This window comes from Podarcis filfolensis (genome assembly GCF_964270895.1).
Source record: "Podarcis filfolensis genome assembly, chromosome: 5".
NCBI classification, from domain to species: domain Eukaryota; kingdom Metazoa; phylum Chordata; class Lepidosauria; order Squamata; family Lacertidae; genus Podarcis; species Podarcis filfolensis.
The window spans coordinates 571,875-595,374 of record NC_139608.1 but is presented as its reverse complement, the minus strand read 5'-3'; the positions used below and the strand labels follow the sequence as shown (position 1 = coordinate 595,374).

The 23,500-nt window shown below is 55.4% G+C and overlaps 3 protein-coding genes across 3 annotated transcripts; all 3 read right to left on the bottom strand.

The window, feature by feature from the left end:
• Positions 1-1,074: 1,074 nt before the first annotated feature.
• On the bottom strand, positions 1,075-7,602 carry LOC310763224 (uncharacterized protein). Its single transcript, XM_083615071.1, has 3 exons — positions 7,499-7,602; positions 1,860-5,687; positions 1,075-1,774 (listed from the first exon to the last, which is right to left on the bottom strand). The coding sequence occupies exons 1-2, from the start codon at positions 7,516-7,518 to the stop codon at positions 3,077-3,079; spliced, it is 2,631 nt and encodes an 876-aa protein (XP_083471197.1). The 5' UTR covers positions 7,519-7,602; the 3' UTR covers positions 1,075-1,774; positions 1,860-3,076.
• A 2,408-nt stretch (positions 7,603-10,010) lies between these two features.
• On the bottom strand, positions 10,011-13,601 carry LOC310763225 (uncharacterized protein). The gene is made up of 2 exons (XM_083615072.1): positions 13,497-13,601; positions 10,011-12,074 (listed from the first exon to the last, which is right to left on the bottom strand). The coding sequence occupies exons 1-2, from the start codon at positions 13,527-13,529 to the stop codon at positions 10,404-10,406; spliced, it is 1,704 nt and encodes a 567-aa protein (XP_083471198.1). The 5' UTR covers positions 13,530-13,601; the 3' UTR covers positions 10,011-10,403.
• A 2,862-nt stretch (positions 13,602-16,463) lies between these two features.
• Positions 16,464-23,244, bottom strand: LRRC15 (leucine rich repeat containing 15). Its single transcript, XM_083616413.1, has 2 exons — positions 23,014-23,244; positions 16,464-19,477 (listed from the first exon to the last, which is right to left on the bottom strand). Exon 2 carries the CDS (start codon positions 19,470-19,472, stop codon positions 17,703-17,705), a length of 1,770 nt encoding a protein of 589 aa, XP_083472539.1. The 5' UTR covers positions 19,473-19,477; positions 23,014-23,244; the 3' UTR covers positions 16,464-17,702.
• Positions 23,245-23,500: the final 256 nt, after the last annotated feature.

The following is a 23,500-nucleotide window of genomic DNA, read 5'->3' as shown; positions in this document are numbered from 1 at the left end:
ATTTAACTTTAAAGATGTGCCCCCCCCCCCGTAATTTCCATAACAGCTTGCAATGAGGTGGGAAAGCGTCATTATCCTGCTAAGTGACCCATAATAATTCTAAGGAAGAAGCTTGGCTTAGGGATATTGAACTTAAAAAAAAAAAGTCCTTCAACAATATATTTATCCAGGGATGGGCATTGTCTTAACAATGACTAACCCAGATTCCTGCCTTGCAGGGGGTTGGACTAGATGTCCCTCAGGGTCCCCTTCCAACTCTACAATTCCATGATTTTCTGATTCTAACTCCAGAACTTTTGCTGGAAACAATAGCAATCCTTTCCTCGTTGGAATTTGTCCTCCGTCCACTGGGAGGCGCTGCCGCACAGCTAAAGCCTCCCGGCAGGAGTCATTGGGAGAGAACTGCTGAGACGCCCTTTGTGTATTCTCAGGGGTGCTCCTTAACCCACCTCCTGCTGCAGTTGCTGTGAGTCCCTGGCATCTCTGGTTATTGCAGGAGAACATCACCAAGACCACAGAAAGCGGCTGCATTTAAATGCTTTTTAATGCATGACTTTTTCTCAGTTTAATCTTGAATTCAACAACAACAACAGGCCCTTAACCTTGCTGTGCAACGAGTTCCCACCTGCTGGCATTGCCTCGTTGCCACCTACGCTTTGCCAGCCTTGCATTAAATGACTGCCCCTAGCTGTGATTCCTCCCTTGCAGGGGGTGGACTAGATGCCTCTTGGGGCCCCTTCCAACTCCACCATTCTAGGAGTCTAACTACAAATTTCTCCCCTCCCCTAGGGAACCTGAGTTGTTCAATGGAAGTGGGGGTGGGTGGGCAGCCAAAGCCCAGGCATCTGGCCAGGAATCTGTGGGAATGTCCAGGGAGGCAAGAGAGGATATATTGTTGAATTATATCCTTCCCAACTTGTGTTAACAAGTTCTACAATTTAGCAGAGTCACATTCCCCCTTTTAAACTTACACAGCGGATAACGTTTTTTGCCCGGCTTGCATAAGCCTCTAAAATAAGTTCCCTGGTAATGCCCCTTTTATTCCCTCATAAAAAGAATAGACACGACACAGTCTTGTATAAAAGTATATAAAAGAGTTTACTCACATTCTGTTCACAAATGGACCCTAGAAGGCAGACTTAAGTTACAAAATACATACACCTGGAATCTATCCCATAAGGAGATAGTTCCTTTGGAGCCAAGAGAGCATCTCAGGCTGATGCTTCTTTGACGAAAGCAAAATAGAGAAGAGAGAGATGTGCTGTCCTGCCCTGTGCTTTTGTTACCTGCACAGGTGAGGTCACGCCCACCTCTGGTCACATGCAGAGGAAGTTTGTCCCAGCCCAGGAGGAAACAGGAAGTTTATCTACTAGCTGGACAAACATCCCTCCTCATGTCTAAACATGTCTGCTCTAGGAATGTTGTGTTTAACTGCTCTGTGTTTCACACCCCACAGAATCATCTCCTGGCACAGGCTGGCAGCAGGGCATGACCCTGGGTGCAAATGTGCCTGTGAGAGAGTCTCTTGGGATCACACTCAGCAGGACCTGTGTAATAAATGGAAATCTGCCCTTATTCCCTTATGGGGGACACAAGAGCCCTTTTAGAGTCCTTTGCAGGTTCTCCATTGGTCAGAGAAAATAACAGAGGCCAACCAGAGAATATTGAGAAGCAAAGCAGCTCGTAAGCCTGATCTTTATTGATCTGTTGCAACAGGGTGCTCCCCTTACACACAGGAGGACAGAGGAGGACCCAGAACCAAGGTGTGCCCACCCTTATATAGACATTTTAAATTGCCAGCCCTGGAGTCCAAGACCACCCCCAGATACATCATATATACATCACAGAAGGGGTGCAACCTAAGACCACCCCCCAGATACATCATACTTACATCACAGAAAGGGCGGTCTACAGCAGAAATCTGAATGCGTTGTTTATCTCCTGTCTGGCAGGTTACCTGTTAATGCTCTCTCGATTGGGTCCCCTGGGGAGCCTGGCCAGTCTTTTGTAGTGACAAATACTTAGTTCCTGAGCCAGGCCACAGGCTCACCCTATTCATACACAGACATACCCTTAAGACAGGTTTTGTGAAGGAAAAGACAATGGGGAGTCTTTTCCATTTTCCCTTGACCTTGCAGAGAAAACATTTGCTCAGTTTGGGAGCCAAAATGGCTCCAGGACTGCCCTCCTGTGCTGCCTCAGACATGTGGCCCATACATTTATGTACGTGTTTGCCTGGCAAATATATATAAGACCTTAATTTTTTATTTCAATAGTCATACCTAAGATAAGCCTACGATTTAAGCAAATTGTTACACTGGTGAGGGAGACCCCTAGGACTCAGCTACATTAGGAAAAACAACATTTTGAATGCGTTATAAACATGCAACACCAGATGACGCCAGAGAGCAAACTATTTCTATGTGATATTTACATAGCTTTTTTTTTCTTTTGTAAGAATTTAATTTCTGACTGACTTATGGCATTTCCCCCTGTGTGTAAATCCACCCCTAAAGCAATGTCAGCCCCCCAACCCAAAGTCTCTGCACACCCCCTGCTGCCTCATTTAATTTGCCATGATTCCTCCATTGCATCGGGTTGGGCTAGATGACCGCTGGGGATCCCTTCCAACTCTGCCAATCTAGGATCCATTGGAGGTTTCTAAACAGAGCTTGGAGGACCGTCTGTCAGGGATTCTCTAGCTGCGATTCCTGCATTGCAGGGGCTTGAGCGAGATGGCCCCTGGACTCTCTGACAGCCCTACCATTCTAGCATCCTGTGAAAGTTATGTACTGAAGTTTTCACCCTGGGCCAGCAGGGGGATACTGTAGATAGTTTTCACTCAGGTCCACATATGCAAATAAGGGATTGAAAGTGATGTTCAGTGATTGGATAGTTACAGAAAATGGTTACTGTTGCGTTCTAGTGGAGCTCTATTTAAGCAGGCTGGCTGAACCCTTCAGTTCAGTTCTGTTCTGGCCTGTGAATAAACAAGAGCTGTTTGAAGAATCGCTGTGTTGTCTGATATGTTCACCCACAACTTAACAGTGAAGGTCTCTCCTGTGGCCAAACACCATCACAGCTTCATCCTTCTGGGCTTCACCTTCACCAGTTTGACCGGCACAGTGGGCGAGTCCATGGAGCGCGTGGCTCTGTGCAGAGCGTACACACACCTGGCCAAGGCAACGGTGCAGCAGATTTCAAGACACAGCATGGACAAATACATCATCGCAGACAGCTTGCAGTACCGGTAGTTGGAACTCAGCGAAGAGCCCCAGGCCTGGATTTTCTGGGACAGGGGCTGAGGGGGGCTGGCTGGACGGCCAGGCCTTGGGCTCGGAGGAAGGGAAGGCCTGGCTGGCGTGACAGCCGAAGAGCAAAAGGTGCAGCTGGCAGCAGCTGGAGAGGTTGTCACCCAGCCAGTGGTGGGCAGGGGAGCCTGTGTCACAGCAGAGGTGGGCGACGGGGGCGTCTCAGGACGTGTAGTCGGGTCCAGCCTGGCTGTCAGTTCGGGAGACAAAGACCCAGACCTGCATCCGCCTGGAAGACTGACGTTGTCAAGGCACATTGTGGAAGCTGCCACCGACGAGAATGTCTCCGTAGGGGTGGTCTCAAGCGGTGAAGGTGTGGTGGCGACTGCCTTGCTGGTTGTCCCAGGGAGCACAGGTGTGGTGGCCGATGTACCAGGGCAGCTTGTGGAGGCATCAGAAGTTGCGGTGGTTGTCCTTGCAATGGTTGTGGAGATCTGAGCGGTTGTGGTGGCACCAGAAGGGGTGGTGTGTGACATCCCAGTTGTGAAGCCAGCTGTGGCAGCCGCAGTCCTGGCACTGGTAATTTCAGGGGCCGTGGTCTGAACCTTTGTTGTCATTGTGATCTGAGGGGTTGTGGGTGGCAGGTGAGCGATGGTCGTGGCTGCCTCGGGGGTTGTGATGGACACAGAGGTTGTGCTTGAGATCTCAGCGGTGGTGGCAATTTCAGGGCTTGTCTCGGCTGAGGTGGGACTTGGAGTGGTGATGGTGGAGATGTGAGGAGTTGGGGTTGGTGCGCCTGTGCTGGTGGTGCTGGTGGTTTCAGAGGATGTCCCGCTGGTGGTCATGGTCTGTGAGGTTTCAGTGAGACTCTCAGAGGTGGTGATTTGAGGAGTTGAGGTCAGAGCCTCTGTGGTTGGGAGGGTTGTGGCTGCATTGGTGGTGGTGGCAGGCTCAGAAACGGAGGTGGTTGCAGCAACCGTGGCTTTTTTAGGAGATGGGGGGAGTGTTGTGCTCATCGTTGTTGTGGCAAGAGGAGGGAAGGTGGTTGTGGGCAGAGCGGTGCTTGAAATGGGCAGAGTCGTTGGGCAAACCAGCTGATCTTCTGCCAAGGAACTGACTGCTTTGCCCTGCAGATCCCTCGGGCTTCTGCATATGACCTTTGTGGCGTCCTTCACTTTTTTGGGATTGCTGCTCATCCATCGGTGGAGGTAGAGAAGGAGGCAGTCACACCTCCACGGATTCTCCCCGAGATACAGGGAGGTGAGCTTCGTGAAGCTGTCAAAGAGGCCCGGAGGGATGGTCTCCAGCTGGTTCTGGCGGAGCCTCAGGGTCTTCAGCCCCGGGAGAGAAGGTGGCAGGAGACCCTCCAGAGACGAGAGCTTGTTTGCCTCCACGTTGAGCTCAGAGAGTTTGCGGAGGCCTGTTAAAACACCGAGATGGAGGCCTGCCAGCTGGTTGTGGGACAAGGTGAGCTTTGTGAGCCCCGTGAGGTTGGCAAAGACCCCCGCTGGAAGAGCCTGCAAAGCGTTCTTGCTCAAGTCCAGCTGGGTGAGCAAAGGCATCTGCCCAAAGAGCCGGCCGGGGAGACCTTTCAGCCGGTTGGAAGCCAGGGTCAGCTGCTTCAGCTTCCTCAGTCCGAAGAAGGCCTCATCCGGGAGGGTCTCCAAGAGGTTGTGCTCCAGGAAAAGCTTCTCCAGGTTGGGCTTGTTCCTCAGCACCCTGGGAGGCAGCGTGCGGATCTTGTTCTTCTGGAGGCCGAGCTCCGTCAGGTACTGCTGGCTGTCCAGGCTCCCCTCCGGGAGGTCTCCAATCTCGTTCTCGTACAGCCGGAGGACCTTCAACCGAGAAAGTTCCTTGAAGACGTCCTCTGGGATGGCAGCGATCTTGTTCCTGGCCAGGTGCAAAAAGGTCAGGTTGGAGAGCCCATCAAAGACGCCTTCAGGGAGAGAAGGGATCTCGTTCATATGCAGATAGATCTCCTCCAGGTCCCCGAGATCCTCAAAGATTCCTTTCTGGAGGCCCTTGATCTGAGAGTCCCGCAGATTCAGCTTCTGCAAGCGAGGAAGAGAGCGGAAGGTGCCCACAGGGAGGGCGTCCAGCTCACCCTGCGTGATTTCCAGCTCATTCAGTTTCTCCAAGTTATCAAAGGCCCCCACCTCTACGGTTTTGATCTTGTTGCCAATGAACAGGACTTTCTGCAGGCCGGGCATGTTCCGGAAGGCTCCGCTCTTGATCTGTGTTAGGCTGGTTTGCACAAAGATCATTTCGGTGATGGTGGTGCTGGCGGTCTTTGGGATCTCCGTCACGTCCCTTAGTTTGGTGTAGACTTCCTGGTGGGCCTTGGGGCAGTCGTAGGGCCCTTTGCAGGTGGTCGGGCTCTGGCCAGTTCCAAAGGCCAGGCAGAGGAGGAGGACAATGGCCACTGTGGGCACCATCCTGGAAGAAAGCAAGAGATGTCCATTAGCCTTTTCACCAAGAAAGCACACATCTGGCGAGCCTCTCTGCAGCTGGAGCGTCCTGATTCCTGGGGTCTGCTGCATCATGCACACCCTCAGCTCCTTCACAATCTGCTGTTTTGTGGGAGCAGTCAAATACAACATTCCTAGAGTGAAGATGTTTACACATGGGGAGGAATGTTTGTCCAGCCAGCCGGTCAACTTCCTGTTTCCTTCTGGACTGGGACAGACTTCCTCTGCATGTGACTAGAGGTGGGCGTGGCCTCACCTGTGCAGGTAACTACAAAAGCACAGGGCAGGGCAGCCATCTCTCTCTCTGTGACATTGAAGAAGCAACATCTGCTTAGCCAAAGATGCCCTCTTGGCCTCCAGCCAAGAAAGGACAAAGGGACGGTCTCCTTATGAGATAGTTTCCTGGCTGGTCTCCTTGTTTTTTTGTCCAAGGGAGCCCTCAGATTTCTCCGTTAACACTGGAGAGTCCAAACAAGCAGCAGACCCGGCCCCCGGCCCCCTGCCTCCGGGCCAAAGCCTCTCCCCTCCAGACCCCTGAGCCTCCATTCCCCCCACAACCAGCCTTCCGACCCCAAAGCCAGGACTTCTGGCAAAGAGGAAGAATGGTGGTTAAGCAGGGGAGGGAGGCTGCGGCCTCTGACTCACGGCTCTCCTGTATTTTCCCTCCCAACCACTAGAAACAACTGTCGCTTTAAAATACTCAGAAGAATCCTGATCCTCTCCACCACCCTTTCCCCTCCAGCTGGGTCCTCCCTCCCCAAAGAGCAGAGGCAGCTGCCGTCCCTCTAACCTAGCCCCATACTGCCTGCACTGACTGGCAGCAGCTCCCCCAAATTTCAGCCAGGGCTCGGAAACTTGCACGTTCTGAATGCAAAGCAGCTGCTCCAGCTTCACACAAACACACAAAACACACACACGTGTGCACAGCAAGGGAGCTGACAGGTGGAGATCCGTTATTTAGTTCACAAAATTTATACACTGTTTTTGTTTCCTTAAAAAACAGCAACCTCAAAGCAGTTACAGAAAGATAGAACAAGAAAATCAGGCAGACATACAGAAAGTTAAAATGCTAAAATGGATTCCCCTTCATAGCAGCATTTCTAAACAGCCAGGCAGGCATGCCTAGACAAGGAGGCTTTTTAGCAGGTGCCCAAAAGAGGGCAGCAAAGGCACCTGCTTGATCTCAAGTGGCAGGGAGTTCCACAGCGCAGGTGCTGCCACACCAAAAGATCAGATCTTGCAAATGCCAAACAGGATTACGCGGCACCTGGAACAGTGCCGATTCCACCGCTGGAGGCGGCCGAGTGGATGCAGGTGAGCTTTGGCACTCTTGCGGGTGAGCCGGTCTCTCTGAACCAGGGGTCAGCAAGGTTTACCTCGCCTGGGCTGGTTCCCTCCAGCGGAGATCCCTCCGTGGGGTGGATTATGCATGAGTGTGAGCATCCATGCCCGCGATTTCCAGCAGTGTCTGTGTCTGCGCAGACACTATTTCCGGCGCCGTAGAAGCAAGTCCCCGTGCCATGCTGTGCTGATTTAGTGCAGCGTGGGGGGACTCGCTTAGCAGGCGGCTCTGTTTGGGGGCAGCTCGTGGGCCGGTTAAACGACCCCCGTGGGCCGCTTGGTGGGCCTTAGGTTGCCTACCCCTGCTCTGAAGTTCTGAGCCCCCTTCAAGGCAGCAGGAGCCCAGAGCAGAGCAGCAGCCTGGTGGGCAGAGAGATGGGCTGGAGAAGGTCAGGGGGGAAGCTCCTTCCAAGCCCCAGGGAGCCTTTCAGCACTTACCAAGATCGGTTGCTGGACATTTTGCTGAGCCGGGAGAGTCGTGCACAGGCTGCCGAGCGAAGCGCCTCCAGCCTTATCTGAGGGAGGCATCCAGCGCCCGGGAGGCGAAGATCTGCCCTGCGCAGATGTTGGGCAGGTCTGCCTGGTGAGATAAAGGGTCCCAGGTGACGAATTCTTGTCACAAAACTGGGCATCAGCCAAGGCCTGGGCCCGGCTCTTAGCTGGGAAGGGTCCCTCTGGGACCATAGAATTGCAGAGTTAGATGGGACCCCCCCCCCCCAGCACATGGGTTCTCCAAGAGTGGGGCAGGACACCCTGGAGAGGCAGGAAAAGGTGACAAGTGGACAGGAAGATTCAGAGACAACCCAAGAAACATTCAAGCATCTCTGTAAGGAAAAGGGACCCCTGATCATTAGGTCCAGTCATGGCCGACTCTGGGGTTGTGGCGCTCATCTCACTTTACTGGCCGAGGGAGCCGGCGTACAGCTTCCGGGTTATGCAGCCAGCATGACTAAGCCGCTTCTGGCGAACCAGAGCAGCGCACGGAAACACCGTTTACCTTCCCGCCGGAGTGGTACCTATTTATCTACTTGCACTTGATGTGCTTTCAAACTGCTAGGTTGGCAGGAGCAGGGACCGAGGAATGGGAGCTCACCCCGTCGCGGGGATTCGAACCACCAACCTTCTGATCGGCAAGTCCTAGGCTCAGTGGTTTAACCCACAGTGCCACCTGCGTCCCAGTATAGTATAGCCTTTTCTACATGCTCACAGACCAACTGTGGAATTATCTGTTCTAGGACCTTTCCAGGTATCCATTTCAAGCTCACCTATTGGTAGTAACCTGGGTCTTCCTTTTCTCCCCTTTTTGAAGATGAGGACAACATTTGCCCGCCTCCCGTCTGTAGGGACCTCACCTGTTCTCCAAGAATTCTCAGAGATAATAGACACAGGCTCTGAAATTACACCTGCAGGCTCCTTTAGTACCATTGGGTGAAGCTCATCAGGACCCGGAGATTTGAATTCCTTTAAGATAGCTAGGTGTTCCCTTACTACCTTTTCCTATCTTGTATTTTATTTTGTATTTGCATTTTCAAAAACAGGAAGAGAGAGCATATTTAACCCCCCTCCCCTGTCCCACTTAAAACTTCATACCAAAAACAGCATGTATTCATATACCATATGACTTCCCTTCCACCTTTTTCCTGGTTCCTTTGCTTTTCTGCTTCTCTGTGTAATTCACATCTTTTTGATCATTCAATTTGTTACCTATTAAATACTCTGTTTCAGCTCTGCTGGATTTACTGGAGACCTGCTAAGCTATGTATTTGTCTTTACTGGTTCTTGAAATAGTCAATGAATATTACCCATTCCTCCTTATATTTCTTATCTTTGTTTTCTCTTATCCTGTTCCTCAGACCAGCCAGTTCAGCATATTCGAACATTTTGCACTGCCATTCTTCCTGAGTGGGTACTGTAGGAATGTTCAGGGTGGCAGGAGAGGATATTTTGTTAAATAATATCCTTCCTAACTTGCGCTAGCGGGTTCTATAACTTAGCAGAGTTCTAACATTCCCCTTTTAAATTGCACATTGGTTAGCTTGCAGCAGGCTAGTTCTAGCCTTTCAGTATAAGATTCCTGGTCATTCCCTTATATCCCTCTTAAAAAGAATGGACACAACACAGACTTGTGTAAAAAGTATAAAAGAAATTTACTCACTTCCAGTCAGTTCACAGATGGATCCCAGAAGGCAGACTTAGGTTACAAACGTATATACACGTGGAATCTATCCCATAAGGAGATAGTCCCTTTGTGCTCTGTTGGCTGGAAGCAGCAAGGCATCTCTAGCTAAAGAGATGTTGCTTCTTCTACGAATGGGGTCAGAGAGAGAGAGAGGGGGGGCTTTGTGCCTTGCCCTTTTGTGTTACCTGGACAGGTAAGGTCACGCCCATCTCTAGGCACATGTAGAGGAAGTTTGCCCCAGCCCAGGAGGAAACAGGAAGTTTTCTACCGGCTGGTACAAAGCATCCCCTTGCATGTCCACTCTAGGAATGTTGTACTTGACTGCTCTGTGTTTCACATCCCACAGGTACTAGACTTCTCCACCTTTGTGCCAAGAAGGTTCTAGTTGCGGACGTAGCGTATAGTAGTAAACTCTCTTGTTTTGGGGGACCTCTGTTGTTATCACCCCCAAGAGAAAAATGTCAGGTGTTTGGGGAAAAGTTTTTTAAATATCTTTTAAAATTCATTATATATAGTTTCCCAAGATTCCTTAATTATTTTACAGGTCATGTGACTAAAAGATCCCTCAATTTCATTACACTTCCAACACATACCTTTTTCTTTTTTTTAGACATTTTCACCAATCTGGTAGGTGTTCAATACTGTCTGTGGGCCATTTTCATAATATAGTAGTAGTAGCAGCATATTTTGCTAGAGTTAGAACCTATGCCCAGTTATGAATGTGTGTCTACCCTTACCCCATGCCCACAAAAAGTTCCCACACAAAAGGAATAAAGAAAGCTTGGTTTATTATAGGAAATGAAAGTGACAGAATATATAATTGCTGCTTCAGGCCGCAAATCCTACAAGACGTACACCCCCGCCCCTCCCTGGGAGGCAGTGGATCCATGCTTTCAGAATCCCCACTGGGTGACCTTTGGGATCCTGGGGAGACCCGAAGATAAATCTACACAGACAAAGCCTGATTTGGGTCACAACGGCTTCTGTTTCTGTTTCTGAAAGCGTCTGTGATGATACCAAGCACGTTCTGACAACAGCCCTGCAGTGTAGGCCTCCCTCGTCCCCATGAGGATGCAGCAAGGCTCAGGTGGGGCTGGAGCCCCCTCTCTCCGGAGGGCCCCCCCTGCTCTCCGGGCCACACTGGCAGGGCAGAGGATGCCGGCCTCAGGGGGCTTCCGAGGGCGCTGCCACCGCCTCCCCTCCGGACAGGGGCTCAATGCTCACGGCCACCCGGACCTTCACGGCGCCGCAGCCCGAGTCCAGGATCCAGTCCTTGCTGAAACTCTGCCCTGCCTCCTGCAGGCTCTCTTCCGGAGGGAGACTCAGGCTAAGCTGGTGGCAAGCGTCGTGGTCGCACACCAGGTGGATGGCCCCTGCCGGATCCTGGTAGGTGCACGGAGGGCGGGCGCTGGGTTCCGCGGAGGTCTCCTCCATCCCCGGCTCCGCCCGGCACCGGGAGGGCGCAAGGCCCCGCCGACAAACCAGCTGCTCCTTCTGCACGGCCGGCAGGCTCAGCCCCTGCAGGTGAGCCGGGCTCCTGCACAAGGCCCGCGCGTTGATCAGGGGGTCCGTGTCCTGGAGCCAGTCTTTCAGGGGGGCCAGGTGGCAGTCGCACGTCCAGGGGTTGCCCTTCAGGGCAACGTTGGCCAGCATGACGTTGCCCTCGAAGACCCCCTCCGACAGGGTGGCCAGCTGGTTGTGGGACAGGTCTAAAGCCTCCAGGGTGGTGAGGTTGGCAAAGACGCCCCTCGGCAGGGCGGTGAGGTTGTTGTGGCTCAGCTGCAGCCTGGCAAGGGCGCTCAGGCCCTTGAAGACCCCGGCGGGCAGCTGGGCAAGGCGGTTATGCGATAGCCCCAGGAACGCCAGGCTACCCAGGTTGCCAAACAGCCCCTCGGGGATGCTCTGGAGACGGTTGCCCGCCAGGGAGAGCTCGGCGAGGTGAGGGGTGCCCTGGAAGAGCCCGTCGGGCAGCTCCGCCAAGCGGTTGCCGTCCAGGTAGAGGAAGGTGAGGTTGCGCTGGGCGGAGAAGACGGCGGCTGGCAGGCGCTCCAGGGCGTTGTGCTGGAGGTGGAGGCGCGTCAGGGCGCTCAGCGGGGCGAAGGTGCCCGGGGGCAGCTTTGCCAGGGCGTTGCCGTCCAAGAAGAGCTCCCGGAGCTCTCTCAGGGGGCCGAAGAGGCCGGCGGAGAGGCCAGCCAGGCGGTTGTCGCTCAGCTTCAGCACCCGCAGGGCCGAAAGCGGGCCGAAGACCTCCGCGAGCAGCTCCGCGAGGTGGTTTTGGGACAAGGTGAGGGTCTTGAGGGATGAAAGCGGGCGGAAGACGTCCTGGGGCAGAGACCCGACCTCGTTCCCCTGGAGGTGGAGGGCTTCTAGGCGCGGCGTGTTGCTGAACAGCTCCGTCTCCAGGCTTTTGATGGGGCTGAACTTGACGGCGAGGGTGCTGAGGTTGGCCAAGCCCAGAAAGGCCTCTCCGCTCAGAGCGCTCAGCTGGCTGGACGAGATCTCCAGCTCCCGGAGCTCCGGCAGCCCCTCGAAGGCGGCGCGTCCCAGAGACTCTAGGGGACTGCCCAGGAAGGCGAGTTTGGCGAGGCGGAGACTGCCGGTTCTGTTGGCGAAAGCCCCGCTCTGAAGCGAGAACAGGGGGGCTCCCACGAAGAAGAGCTGGGTGGCGCCGGCGGGGACCCCCTCGGGGATGTCCTCCAGACCTTCATCCGAGCAGAAGACGGTCAGGTTCCCAAAGCACTGGCACAGAGCCGGGCAGGGAACCGCGGGGCCACCGGGCTGTGCCAGGGCCGAGAGGCAAAGCAGCAGGAAGTGCCCGACGGCCACCCATTTGCCCTGCGGGAGAGGAAGGTAAAGGAAGGCCAGTAAGTGCGGGGATGTTCAGGAAGGCAGGAGAGGATATGCTGTTCGACCACTGAGCGCAGGAGAGCGCTGAGGCCAGGCTGGCCCAGGAGGCAAAAGAGAAAATGCTGCCCAATGCTGTGGAAGGACGTGCGGATCCAGAATTGGCCTCCACAGTCACTTACGGACTCACTGTTAAAACCATGTTCATGGAAGACAATCTTACTCAGCTATGAGGGATCGCCAAAGAAGAAGAAGTGGCAGCCCCTACCCTCTGGAACTCCCTGCCTCTTGATAAAGCTCTTGGGCCTGGTTTTTACTTAGAGTAGCCGTCCTTTCATCCTTTGTAATGGAGAATCGGAAAAGACTTTGAATGAGGACTTTGGAAGGACTCCAACTATTCTATCTATCTCTTAGTTGTGAGTATGTAAGTCAGTTAGATTCTACAATGTCTTTATTTTTCTTACTTGTAACTTGCCAAAGAAGTGCCTGCTATTTTAGCATGTTTTTCTGTTGTTCTTTTAAAATAAATTTTTAAAGAAGAAACTGTTTGGTTTATGTGCCTTTCCAAGGGAATAGCTAAATCCTAGCCTCGCGCTTGGTTACGCTCTACCGTAGAATTTCTGTCTGCAAGTTTGTGGATACAACTTGTAGAGTGGGGATAGCCAGTGATAACGGGTCACAGCCTACTCCCTGGGTTGTGGTTCTGGGTCCCCGGGAACAGAGGGAGTGGTGGCAGCCCTACCGGGTTTATTTGGTCTTGGTTCTGTAAAACGTAAACACGCCTACCAGCCCTGCTCAAGAAGCCTGGTCTGGCCGGAGAGCAAAGACAGGTGAGGGAGGGGCAGGCGGCTGGAGGCGAAGGTTTACCACATGGTGCCATAACAAATTGGGGCACGTGATGTTGGACCGTCCTTGTGCAATGGCGCCAGCCTCTGCCTTACCCTTAAAGCTCGTTCAAAGTGCATTCCGCCCCTAAAACACACACACACACACACACCAATGGGAACAGTAGTTTAGCCCTCAAAGAGCTACAATCCCCAGCACCCTTCACAAACTACAGTTCCCAGCATCCTCTGACCTGCTTCACATATCTGGTGCAGGAACAGCCTTAGACCAGATTCTCACTCCCTGCTGGCAGGGCTCAAATCTGAGCAGCCACACCCAAATCACAGAACTGTAGAGTGGGAGGGTGATCTAGCCCAGTTGCCCTGCCATGGAGGAATCACAGCTTCAGAAACCCCCCCCTCATTCTGCTTAAAACCCTCCACCACCAGGGCGACCTTTGAGGAGACCCATTGCTCTCCCCATGCCCAGCAATGAGAGAACCCCCTCAACTGAGAGCCCACCCCACCCTCTGCTAAAAGGGGGGCTTGGTTTGCTCCTGCCCATTTCGGGGGACCCCTGGGCACTTACCCGGGGCGGGTCCAGGCCCTCAGGCAGAGCCATGGTGCCGTCCTCCCTCCTCTGCCTGCCAGAAAAGCCTCTCGCTCTGCGGTGTTTGCCAGCCAAGATGGGAAGTCACTGACCCACCAAGGGGGACGGACCTGGCGGTCCTGCTTATCGGAGGCCCCCTCCTGGGTCCCCGCAGATTCCGGGCAAGGGCCGGTGGCCTCAGAGGGGGCGGGGAGGGCACTGGCCTCTGGGCAAACAGGCAGCAGGAAGGACTGCCTGGAGGTAGCAGAGGCACCTGGGGGGGGCACGACTCTGCCCTTGCCCAGAGCGGGCCCTGCCATCCCAGGCTTGGCAAGCTGCCTCTCTCAGAAAGATCTCTCTCGAAGTATCGTAGGACAAGTTCAGGAAGGAGAAGAGGGCTGTCAATGGCTCCCAGCCAGGATGGCTCTCCTCTGCCCCCACAGATAGAGGCAGCGATGCTTCTGAAACCACTGGAAACGGAGAGTGTTGCTCTTGTGTTCGAATCCTGCTGTGGTTTCCCTTTGGGGAATCTTGTCAGCTCCTGTGAGAACCAAGCGGGGAAGGAGGGGGAGCTGGAGGTGTAAAAACGAGACTCTTTTGCTGAATTAATTACACTGAATAGTTTTCATTGGATTTTGAATACCGTATATGTGCAATTAGTTATCACGGCTTTGCATTTTAGTGTGCGATTGTCTTCCTTAGTTGGTTGTGCAATCCTGCTATTCCGAATAGGGCTTTTTAGAGTGTGTATGGGAGAATGGGGCACTGGCAACTGGGCAGGGGTGGCCCCTAAAAGCAGCGGCGGAGCAAGCCGATTGGGCGCCTGGGGCAGCACCCATGCCCTGCGCCCAGGGGCGGGGCCAGGTGAGCCGGGACTGGACACCTTGTGGGGTCTCCGAGGAGTCTGCCTGCCTCCTCCCCCTCAGCCGCCCTACAGCTGAGAGAGAGGTGGCAGGCGGACCGTTTGGGGCAGAGCGGAGCCTGCGGGTGCCCAAGCCACTGCATTACTCCCAGGAGAGACGCATGGCTCAGGCGCACTGCAGGCCCCGCAGCGAGTGCCGCCCGGCATTTTGTCACCCCCTCAGTGGTGACACCCAGGGCGTCCCGCACCCCCCTTCCTCCACCCTTGCCTAAAAGCTAGGGAACCACTTTTGGTGCCTTCAGTACTGGGGGGGAGCGAGTGGGAGAGGCTGAGCAGCTTCTGCTTCTGAGCAGGAAAGCGGTTTTCCCTTCCTCTAAAGAGCAGCCCCTACAAAGGGCCTCTCCTGCCTTATCTGGTGCAGAAAATAAAAGGGAGAAGAGGATCCCCACCCCGTGCTTAATCAGTATGTTTTTCGCTTTTTGGAGAACAGCAAATAACAGAGGAAGGTTTGATTTTGCAATATGCGGAGGCCGGCCTGGCATGCGGCAGAAACCGCCAGTCGTTCCTTAATTCCTTCCCTCCAAACACGTCTGGGCTGCTCTTCAATTAAAACTACCCAGGGCTGTTTTGCCTTCAAAGGACCAGATGTGGGATGAGGGGAGCCAGCCCACAATACCTGGTATCTCAGGAGCTGCCATGCCCGCCTGGGCACCGAGGACAGTCACTCACTCATTCACCCCACGCCACTCCTGCTGCCACGTCCGGAGGACTCTTGGCTGCGCCCGTGGGCAGGAGAGACAGCCCTGCTGCTGCCACCTGCATGCTGAGCCCTCGACTTGGACCCCGCAGCAGCCCCCTGAGCGCAGGAGGGATTTGCGCATTGGTGGGAGAAGTGTGGGGCTTGGGAGATTCTCCACTGTTTGGCTCCAGAGAGTTCACAGCAGCCACAGGACTGGAAGTCAAACCAGCCCCATCATCCAGCTGAGGTCCAGCTCTGAGGGCCTTCTGGCGGCTCCCTCGCTGCGAGAAGTGAGGTTACAGGGAACCAGGCAGAGGGTCTTCTCGGTGGTGGCGCCTGCCCTGTGGAATACCCTCCCACCAGATGTCAAAGAGATAAGCAACTACCTGACATTTATAATCCATCTGAAGGCAGCCCTGTTTAGGGACTGATGCTGTATTGTTTTTAATATTTGGTTGGAAGCTGCCCAGAGTGGCCGGGAAAACCCAGCCAGATGAGAGGGGTAAAAATAATATATTATTATTATTATTATTATTATTATTATTATTATTATTAACCTGGAGAAGTACCGTACATCCACTGTTTCATTCAGAATTTTTTTTTCTTGTTTTCCTCCTCTAATAACTATGTGCGTGTTATGGTCAGGTGCGTGTTATCGAGCGAAAAATACGGTAGGTGTCTTAGAGGCAGCACAATAGTCATCTTCCAATATTCCAATATCTCAAGGGCTGCCACATGGAAGGTGGAGCAAGTTTGTTCTCTCCTGGTCCAGAAGGGAGGACCCAAATCAACAGATTCAAGTGACCAGAAAGGAGACCCAACACCGGGAAGAACTTGGGAGGTGGGGATGCTCCTTCCTTGGAGGTTTTTAAACAGAGGTTTGGTGCTGTCCTGGATGCTTGAGCTGAGTTTCCTGCAATGCAGGGGGCTGGGCTGGATGTCCTTTGGGGGTCCCTTCCAACTCTACAATTATATTATTCCATTCCGTGTGTGCTGGATGTGCTTTAAATGTATGGGGCAGATCCACTCTGAGATTTGGGTTGGGAGGGGGCAATTTAAGGACCCTGAACTTCACTGCAACCTGAGGAGCAGTTTATATATCATGAGTTTCAGCCTGGAAATGCATACCAGTCTCAGCCCTGCCTCCAACCTGCAAAACACTGCAGGGCTGTTGTACCCAATTCACCACCATATGTACACTGATGTCATGAAGCAGACCTAAAAATATCCTCCTGGCCTGAGAGTCCCTGGGTGCAACACTGCCCCCCCCCCCGACTGATCAGGGTGTTTGATTTCAGGGGAAGAGAAGTGCAGGGACCCCTCAAGCCCACCCAAAGCTCACGAAATGTAGTCGGGGCTGAAACCATAACCACATATGTGTTTATTGAGCATTCCACAAACAGAGTGGCTTCGAGAGAGAGTTCTTTCTCCAGGGAATTTGACGCCCCCAAAGTGAATCCGTCCGGAGTGTTTCGTCTACTGAGGAAGGAGTGGCGGCCGTCCTCCAGTGGCTGAATGCCCCAAAGAACCTGGGAGGGGAGAGGTTCTATAAGATCAGAGGAGGCAGCTGGAACAAGCCAAAGCAGTCCAGCATCCTGCCTTCGCAGTGGCCAACCGGATGCCCCATGGGAAACTCACAGGCAGGTTCGAACCCCAGCCTAGGGAGATGCTGCAGGCCAGTGTTGCCAGCATTGAGCTACATGGAGAGCAGCGGCCGGGCTTCTTTTGCCCCCTGACTTTGCAGGGATCCCAGTCTGGCTTCCCAGCAGGGGCCTCCCCTCCCCCGCTGCAACCCCCACCAGCCCCTGAGCTTCCCCTGCCCCCCAGGGGCTGAGGACCCTCCCTCAGCACAAGCAGCATGCGGCTCAACCCAGGCTAGTGGCCCAGAAAAGGCAGGACCAGGACCCAAGTCTCCTTCTCTGGCAGGACTGAACCCTGAGGGGGTTACATTTCATATATTTCATGGCATTTATATAGCACCTTTTGCTCCAAGGAGCTCCAGCCGGTGAGTGTGGTTCTCCTCACAACAGCCCTGCAAGGCAGTCCAGGCTGAGAGGCAGAGACTGGCCCCCAAGGGGAGCATCACATGGCCAAGAGGGGATTCAAACCCTGGACTCTCCCGGGTTCCTAGTCCAGCGCTCTAACCACTACGCCACCGCTGCCTCTCCTGAAGGGCAGGGACAGCAAAGCTGCCCACATCCCCACCACTGCCCAAAGAACAGCCCCGCTCTGCAGCCACAGAGGGTTGCCCGCATGGCTGAAGGATCACGGGATGCAGAGCACCTGGCGGAGCAGGACAGACAAGGGCCTCATCCTGCCCAGCTAGCCTGCACATGAGTGGATCTATGGAAGAGCTTTCTTTGTTGCAAGGGGTTGGGCTAGATGACCTTTGGGGGACCCCCTTCCAATTCTCTGACTCATCCATTGGCCCCTTGCTTCAGGAGGGCATGTGTGTGGGCAGGTGGGAGGGTGCCCATTGAGCCCGAGGGAGGGTGGCACATCTGGGGAAAGGGATTCAGAGCCCGGCATCTCCCCCTCCCACCCCACTGCCCTCCCCCCTGACCCCATCCATCAGTCTGGTTGGCCAGCTCTCCTGAGCGCCCTTCTACGCCTTGGCGAGGTCCTGGCGGGCCTTCCTCCTGTACCCGTAGACAGCCGCTGCCAGCAGCGTCCCCAGGAGCAAGGCAGAGCCCACCACCAGGCAGGTGACCACCACCCCCGTCTGGGTGCGCGTCAAGCCCCAGATGCCCCCCTCGGCCGGCGCAACCCCTGGAGTGAGCACTCTGGGGGCTGCCGTGGAAAACTCCTGCTCTGCCTCTGCGCTGCCACCTTCATGGTCCAGGGGCGGCTGGGCACGCGTGGGCATCACCGTCTCTGGGCTCGTGTCCTGGTCAGGGACTTCCGCCTGGCCAGAGGTGGCCATGGTCGGCCCCTCGGTGGCCTCTGGGCTCTGTGCCAGACCAAAGTGCTCCTCCTCCAGTTCGGCAATGGGCTGCCCCTGCAAGGGGGGAGGCCAGGCGCAGACAGGGCGGCTGCCCCCCAGGCGGGCACCGTTCTCCCTCAGCCAGCGCCCGAGGGCCAGCAGGGCGTCGTCGCAGCGCCAGGGGTTGTCGTGCATCTTGACCTCCCTCAGGCGGGGCAGCTGCTCAAAGATGCCAGCTGGGAGGCTCTCCAGGGAGTTGTTCTGCAGCTGGAGGTTCACCAGGTGCGGCGTGCTGTGGAAGAGGCGCTCTGGCAGGGAGACGAGCCGATTGTTCTGCAGGGAGATGTTCTGCAGCTTGCCCAGATCCTGGAACGTCTCCCCGTCGAGGGTGCGGAGCTGGTTGGTGTGCAGGGAGACCTCCAGCAGCTCCCCCAGCCCCTCAAAGGCCAGCGGGGAGACGGAGCGCAGCCGGTTCCTGCTCAGCACCAGCAGCTGCAGCTCCGTCAGGTTGGCAAAGACCCTGGCGGGCAGCTGGGCCAGCTGGTTGTCGTAGAGCCACAGCTCCTTCAGCCGCGGCATGGGGCCAAAAGTGGCCGGCAGGAGCTCCCGGAGCGCGTTGCCGAAGAGCGAGAGACGGGAGAGCTCAGGAAGCTCCAGAAGCAGCCCCCGCGGGAGGGTCTCCAGGCGGTTGTTGGACAGGTGGAGCTTCTGCAGCCGGCGGTTGGCCGAGAGGAGCCCATCGGGCAGGCGCCGGATGCGGTTCTGGTGCAAGCCCAGCTCCTGCAGATCCGGGAGGGCGGCGAAGGCGCGGGGGGCCACCTCGGCCAGCTGGTTTTCGTAGAGACGCAGCACCTGCAGGCGGCCCAGGTGGGCGAAGAGGGCGGGTGGGAGGCGGGAGAGGCGGTTCTTGGCCAGGTTGAGCTTGAGGAGGGAGGGCAGGTGGTCAAAGGCCCCTGGAGGGACGGACGCCAGGCTGTTGCCGTGCAGCTGCAGTTCCTTGAGGGCGCCCAGGCGGCTGAAGTGCGCCGGGTGCAGGCGCAGGAGCTGGTTCCCCGAGAGCAGGAGCGACTCCAGTTTGTCGAGGCTGCGGAAGACGCCGGCGGGCAGCTCCTGGAGGCGGTTGCTGGAGAGGCTCAGGTAGCGGAGGGAGAGCAGGCCCCGGAAGGTGTCTGGGTCCAGGCGCGCCAGGCTGTTCTTCTCCATCCGCAGGGCGATGAGCAGAGAGGCGTTGCCAAAGGCCCCCGCCCCCAGTTCCGTCAGCTGGGTGCCGATCACCTGCAGGCTCATGGCATTGGTGGGCAGGGGGCCGGGCATGGCCGAGATGTGGGGGCCCGAGCACTCCACCTGCGCCGTCCGGGAGCAGGCGCACTCCTCGGGGCACTGAGCCCACGTCAGGGCCAGCGCCAGGCAGCCCGCCAGCAGCAGAAGAGGGGCACGGCCTCTCGGATCCATGGGGCCTGCGGGCAAAAGACAGGTCAGGCGTTAAGAGCAGGAGGACACAAGGCAGGTGTGCCCTAACGTTTTTCAAAGAGGGCCAGAATTGATGAAGTGAACATGCGTGAGGGCCAACCTTTTTCCCCGATATTATTTATTACGATATTATTTGAGCAGTCAAAATACAACATTCCTTGTTTTCCTAGAGTGGACATGCAAAGGGGTGTTGGTCCAGCCAGTAAAAACTTCCTGTTCCTCCTGGCTAGAGCATCCTTCCTTTTGCATGTGATAGAAGGTGGGCGTGACTTTACCTGTCCAGGTAACAAAAGAACGAGACACGCAGCACTCTCTCTCTTTTTGACTTCCTTCTTTGTAGGACCAGCTTTTTAGCTAGGGACTGCTATGCTTTCGGATAGCAGAAGCACTGGGATTATTCCCCCAAATGGGGTAGATTCACATGTACATATTTGTAACTAAGTCTGCCTTCAGGAATCCAACTGTGAACTGATGTAAGTAAACTTCTTTTATTGACTTTGAATAAGATTGTGGCCTCTTTGTTCTTTTAAGAGGGATTCAAGGGAACTTACCAGGAACGTACAATTCAATCTGAGACAGACTGAATTGTATAATAGTGAGAGGCTTACACAAGCCTGCAACCAGCTATCTGCTGTGCATGTAAAAAGGGGAATGTAAACTCTGCTAAGTAAAGGAACTTTCTAGTGCAAGTTAGGAAGGATATTAATAAACAATATATCCTCTCCTGCCACCCTGAACATTTCCACAAATGATCCACCAGGACGTCCGGCGGAGCTCAGCACTTCCAAGATGAGAAAATTACGAGGCTGCCTCCCTTGGTTGGGCCCGAATGTGCTCCTCATTAGCGCCTGAGGCCAATATGTTCCCCAGAGTGTCTGGCGCGCTTGAGGGCTTGGAGCGGAATTATATTCGCTGGTGAGGCTCCTGGCTGGAAACTCTGAGTGAGGCTGGTGGTCAGAGAAGGCTTTGTGGCTGCAGTAATTGCACACAGCCAAGGCATGCTCTGGAGGCGGCACTGAGCGCTGAGTCTTGGCAAGCGCATGGGCTGCTGCTCTGCCTTCAGGGCCCAGGAGCTCATCTTCGCTGGCCAGGACCAGCGCATGATGCCAGGGAGACCCCATCCCAGGAGCACCAGCAGTAGCCAGCCAGCCCCAGGCCTGCAGGAGAGAGCTGGGAAGGGCAGGGTAAATATGGTGTACGGTTCTGGTTGCCTCACCTCAAAAGGGATATCGCAGACATGGGGAAGGTTCAGAAAAGAGCAGCCAAAATGATCAAGGGGGTGAAGCCCCTGTGAAAAAAGATTGCAGCACCTGGGACTTTTAAAAAGGAAAAGGTGGAAAGAAGAGTTTTTCTCAGTGCTGGAATTCATGGGCACCCAAGGAAGTTGAATGTTGGAAGATTTCAGGATAAAAGGAAGGGCTCCCTCACACAGCGCCTAGTTAACCTCTGGAACTCCCTGCTGCAGGACGCTAGATGGCTTTAAAAGAGGATTAGAGAAATTCATGGAGGAGGACGAGGCTGCCAAGGTCTCCAGCCAGGACAGCTCTGCTCTGTCTCCACGGTCAGAGGCAGCAATGCTTCTGAATCCCAGTTGCTGGAAACCTCAGGAGGAGGTTTTGTGTTCGAATCCCGCTTGGAGGCCTTCCACTGAGGCACCCTACTCTGCAATTCTGCGAAGGACTCTCATGCTGGGGGGGGGCGTCAGCGCTTCTCTCCTTGCAACAGACCATTTCAAGGCAGCCGCTGGTCAGAAGGAAGGGCTGCAAACTCAGCCAGGACAGAGCCAACAGTTTTATGTGGCCACCTGCCAGCTTGGAGAGAAAAGCGTGCAGGATCCTCTTGGGCTGGCAGGCAGCCTGGCGGGTGCAGCTGGTGCCACAGGAGGCTTTGCAGTGGGTGGGGCTGCTGCCTGCTGGTGTGGCCCCCACCCCACTGGCAGGCACCTGTGGCCCCAGCCTTTTCTCTCCGCCATGGGGCAGCTCAGCTTACCAGGCGAGGGAGCTGCAGTTTCCCCAAAGGGGCTGGAGTGCCAGGGACCCCCCTCCCTTCCTCTTCTGGTCTGATGGTGTGGGGCAGTGTTTCTCCAACTCGGATCCCCAGCTGTTGCTGGACTACAACCCCCATCATTCCTGACCACTAGCTAGGGATGATGGGAGTTGTAGTCCAACATTTGGAGACCCAGGTTGGAGAGCGAATGGAGGGGCGTCTTGACCTGGAAGTGCCTTTTCTGGGCTGTTGTGCCCCCCCTCTGCACCTTGAAGTGCTTTCCAAGTGGTTAGAGAGGCATATGAATGGGAGAGCCACCTGGCCCAACATCCTGTTCCCCCAATGATCACCCATTCCTGCATGGCAAGGGGTTGGACTAGATGGCCCTTGGGGTCCCTTCCAACTCTCCCATTCTAGGATTCTCTGCCCCAAAGTGGAGCCCACAAGCAGGATCCGAGCGCAAGAGCTTCCAGCAGCTGCTATTCAGAAGCAGGAGCCTGGCCCTTGTGGCTGGCAGCCAAGGTTAGCCTTCTCCTCCGCCATGGATCACAGCTGGAAGGGCCCTCGTGCTATGAGGGTCGGAGAAAAACTTCTCTCTATCTGCTTCCTCCTCGCCAGGCAACGTTTTACAAACTTCCACGGCGATAGCTCAGTTGGTGGAGCTTGGGGCGCTTAATCTCAGGGTCGTGAGTTCGAGATTCCTGCATCTCAGGGGTTGGACTAGATGACCCTGGTGGGCCCTTCGAGCTCTACGATTCCATGATTCTGTTCCCTCCTCTTTCGCTCGCCTTTTCTGCAAACTAAACACCTCCAACCGCTGCCCCCTTTCTGCCTCGGGGAGTTGCTCCATCCCCACCGCCCTCGTTTCTGAACCTTCTCCAACTCCACCGCATCCTGCCCGGGTGGGATCCTGCACGTCGCCCACGCCCCCTCTGAGCTCCCCAGAGCGAGAAGAAGGGGGCGGAAATGGGGGGCACTTGCTGCTGCCGACTTCTGCTTGGTCGCTCCTCTGCCAGAGCAAACAGTGGCTTCAGGAGGAAGGAATCTCTGCAGAGTCAGCCCCCCCCCCGCCCCACCACAGGCTCCCTTTCCCTGGCACATCTGGAAACGGTTTTCCCTGCAGAAGAGCCTTGTTTACAGAGAAAGGGCTTGCAAAGGAAAACTTCAAAAGGCAGCGGCTCTCCCTCGGGAAGGGGGCCTCGGAGCATCCCAGACACGGGAGAAGCAGCGCTGCAGACAGGAATTTCGCTGCTTGTCGAGCCCGAGGGCGCTCCGAGTATTCAGACCCGCGGCTGCAGCTGCCTAGAGCTCCGCGGATATTCCCGGTCCTCTCGCTTCTCTTTGCGCCCCTTCCATTTGCCAGGCGCAGAGTGGAATCCCAGAGCGGGTAGGGGTCCCCAGGGGTCATCCAGTCCAACCCCCTGCGATGCAGGAGTCGCTGCTACAGAACCCAGCAGGTTCCATCTCGGGCCAGTCCCCTTCCCCGCGGGGGCTGAGGAGGCAGCAGCTCCCCTTACGGAGGGGAGGCGACACTTACCTGCTGAAGGAGGAGGGCGGAGTCCGGCGGTGGTTCCTCAGGCGGCTGCAGAGGCTGTGCAGGATGCGCTCCCGGTCCCGGGCTGGGGCTGCTTCTCCGGCTCTCTGGCGCTCTCCTCCCTGTATTTAAACTCCCCAAACCAATGAATCAGCAAAGGGGGGAAGCGTCACAGGTTCCTGAATTCGCCTTTCTGGAACAGAAAGAGAAGGACGGAGGGAGGGAGGAGGAGAGTGGGCGTTTGGGGGCTGGCTGGGTGGGAGCGACTGAGGAGGGGGCTGCCGCCTCCCTGAGCCCCACACCCCGCCTGCTGGGCTCCGGGACGCCGTCCTTGATCTCCTCCCCACCCCCCCACCCCGAGGGCCGCCTTCGCTTAAGAGCAAAGAGGGATGAAGTCGAGGGACCAGCTCAAACCCAGCTGTGGGAGAGAGAAAGAGGAGGCGGCGAGGGGCCTGATCCTAGCAGACCTTCCCCACCCAACTGAAATGGG

Excerpts from the sequence above, each read along its gene's own strand:
- LOC310763224 (XM_083615071.1), bottom strand. The coding sequence starts at position 7,518 with ATGTCCAGCAACCGATCTTG. Across the intron at positions 5,688-7,498 it reads ATGTCCAGCAACCGATCTTG|GATGGTGCCCACAGTGGCCA; the intron begins GTAAGTGCTGAA and ends GCTTTCTTCCAG.
- LOC310763225 (XM_083615072.1), bottom strand. The coding sequence starts at position 13,529 with ATGGCTCTGCCTGAGGGCCTGGACCCGCCCCGG. Across the intron at positions 12,075-13,496 it reads AGGGCCTGGACCCGCCCCGG|GGCAAATGGGTGGCCGTCGG; the intron begins GTAAGTGCCCAG and ends CCTCTCCCGCAG.
- LRRC15 (XM_083616413.1), bottom strand. The coding sequence starts at position 19,472 with ATGGATCCGAGAGGCCGTGCCCCTCTTCTGCTGCTGGCGGGCTGCCTG.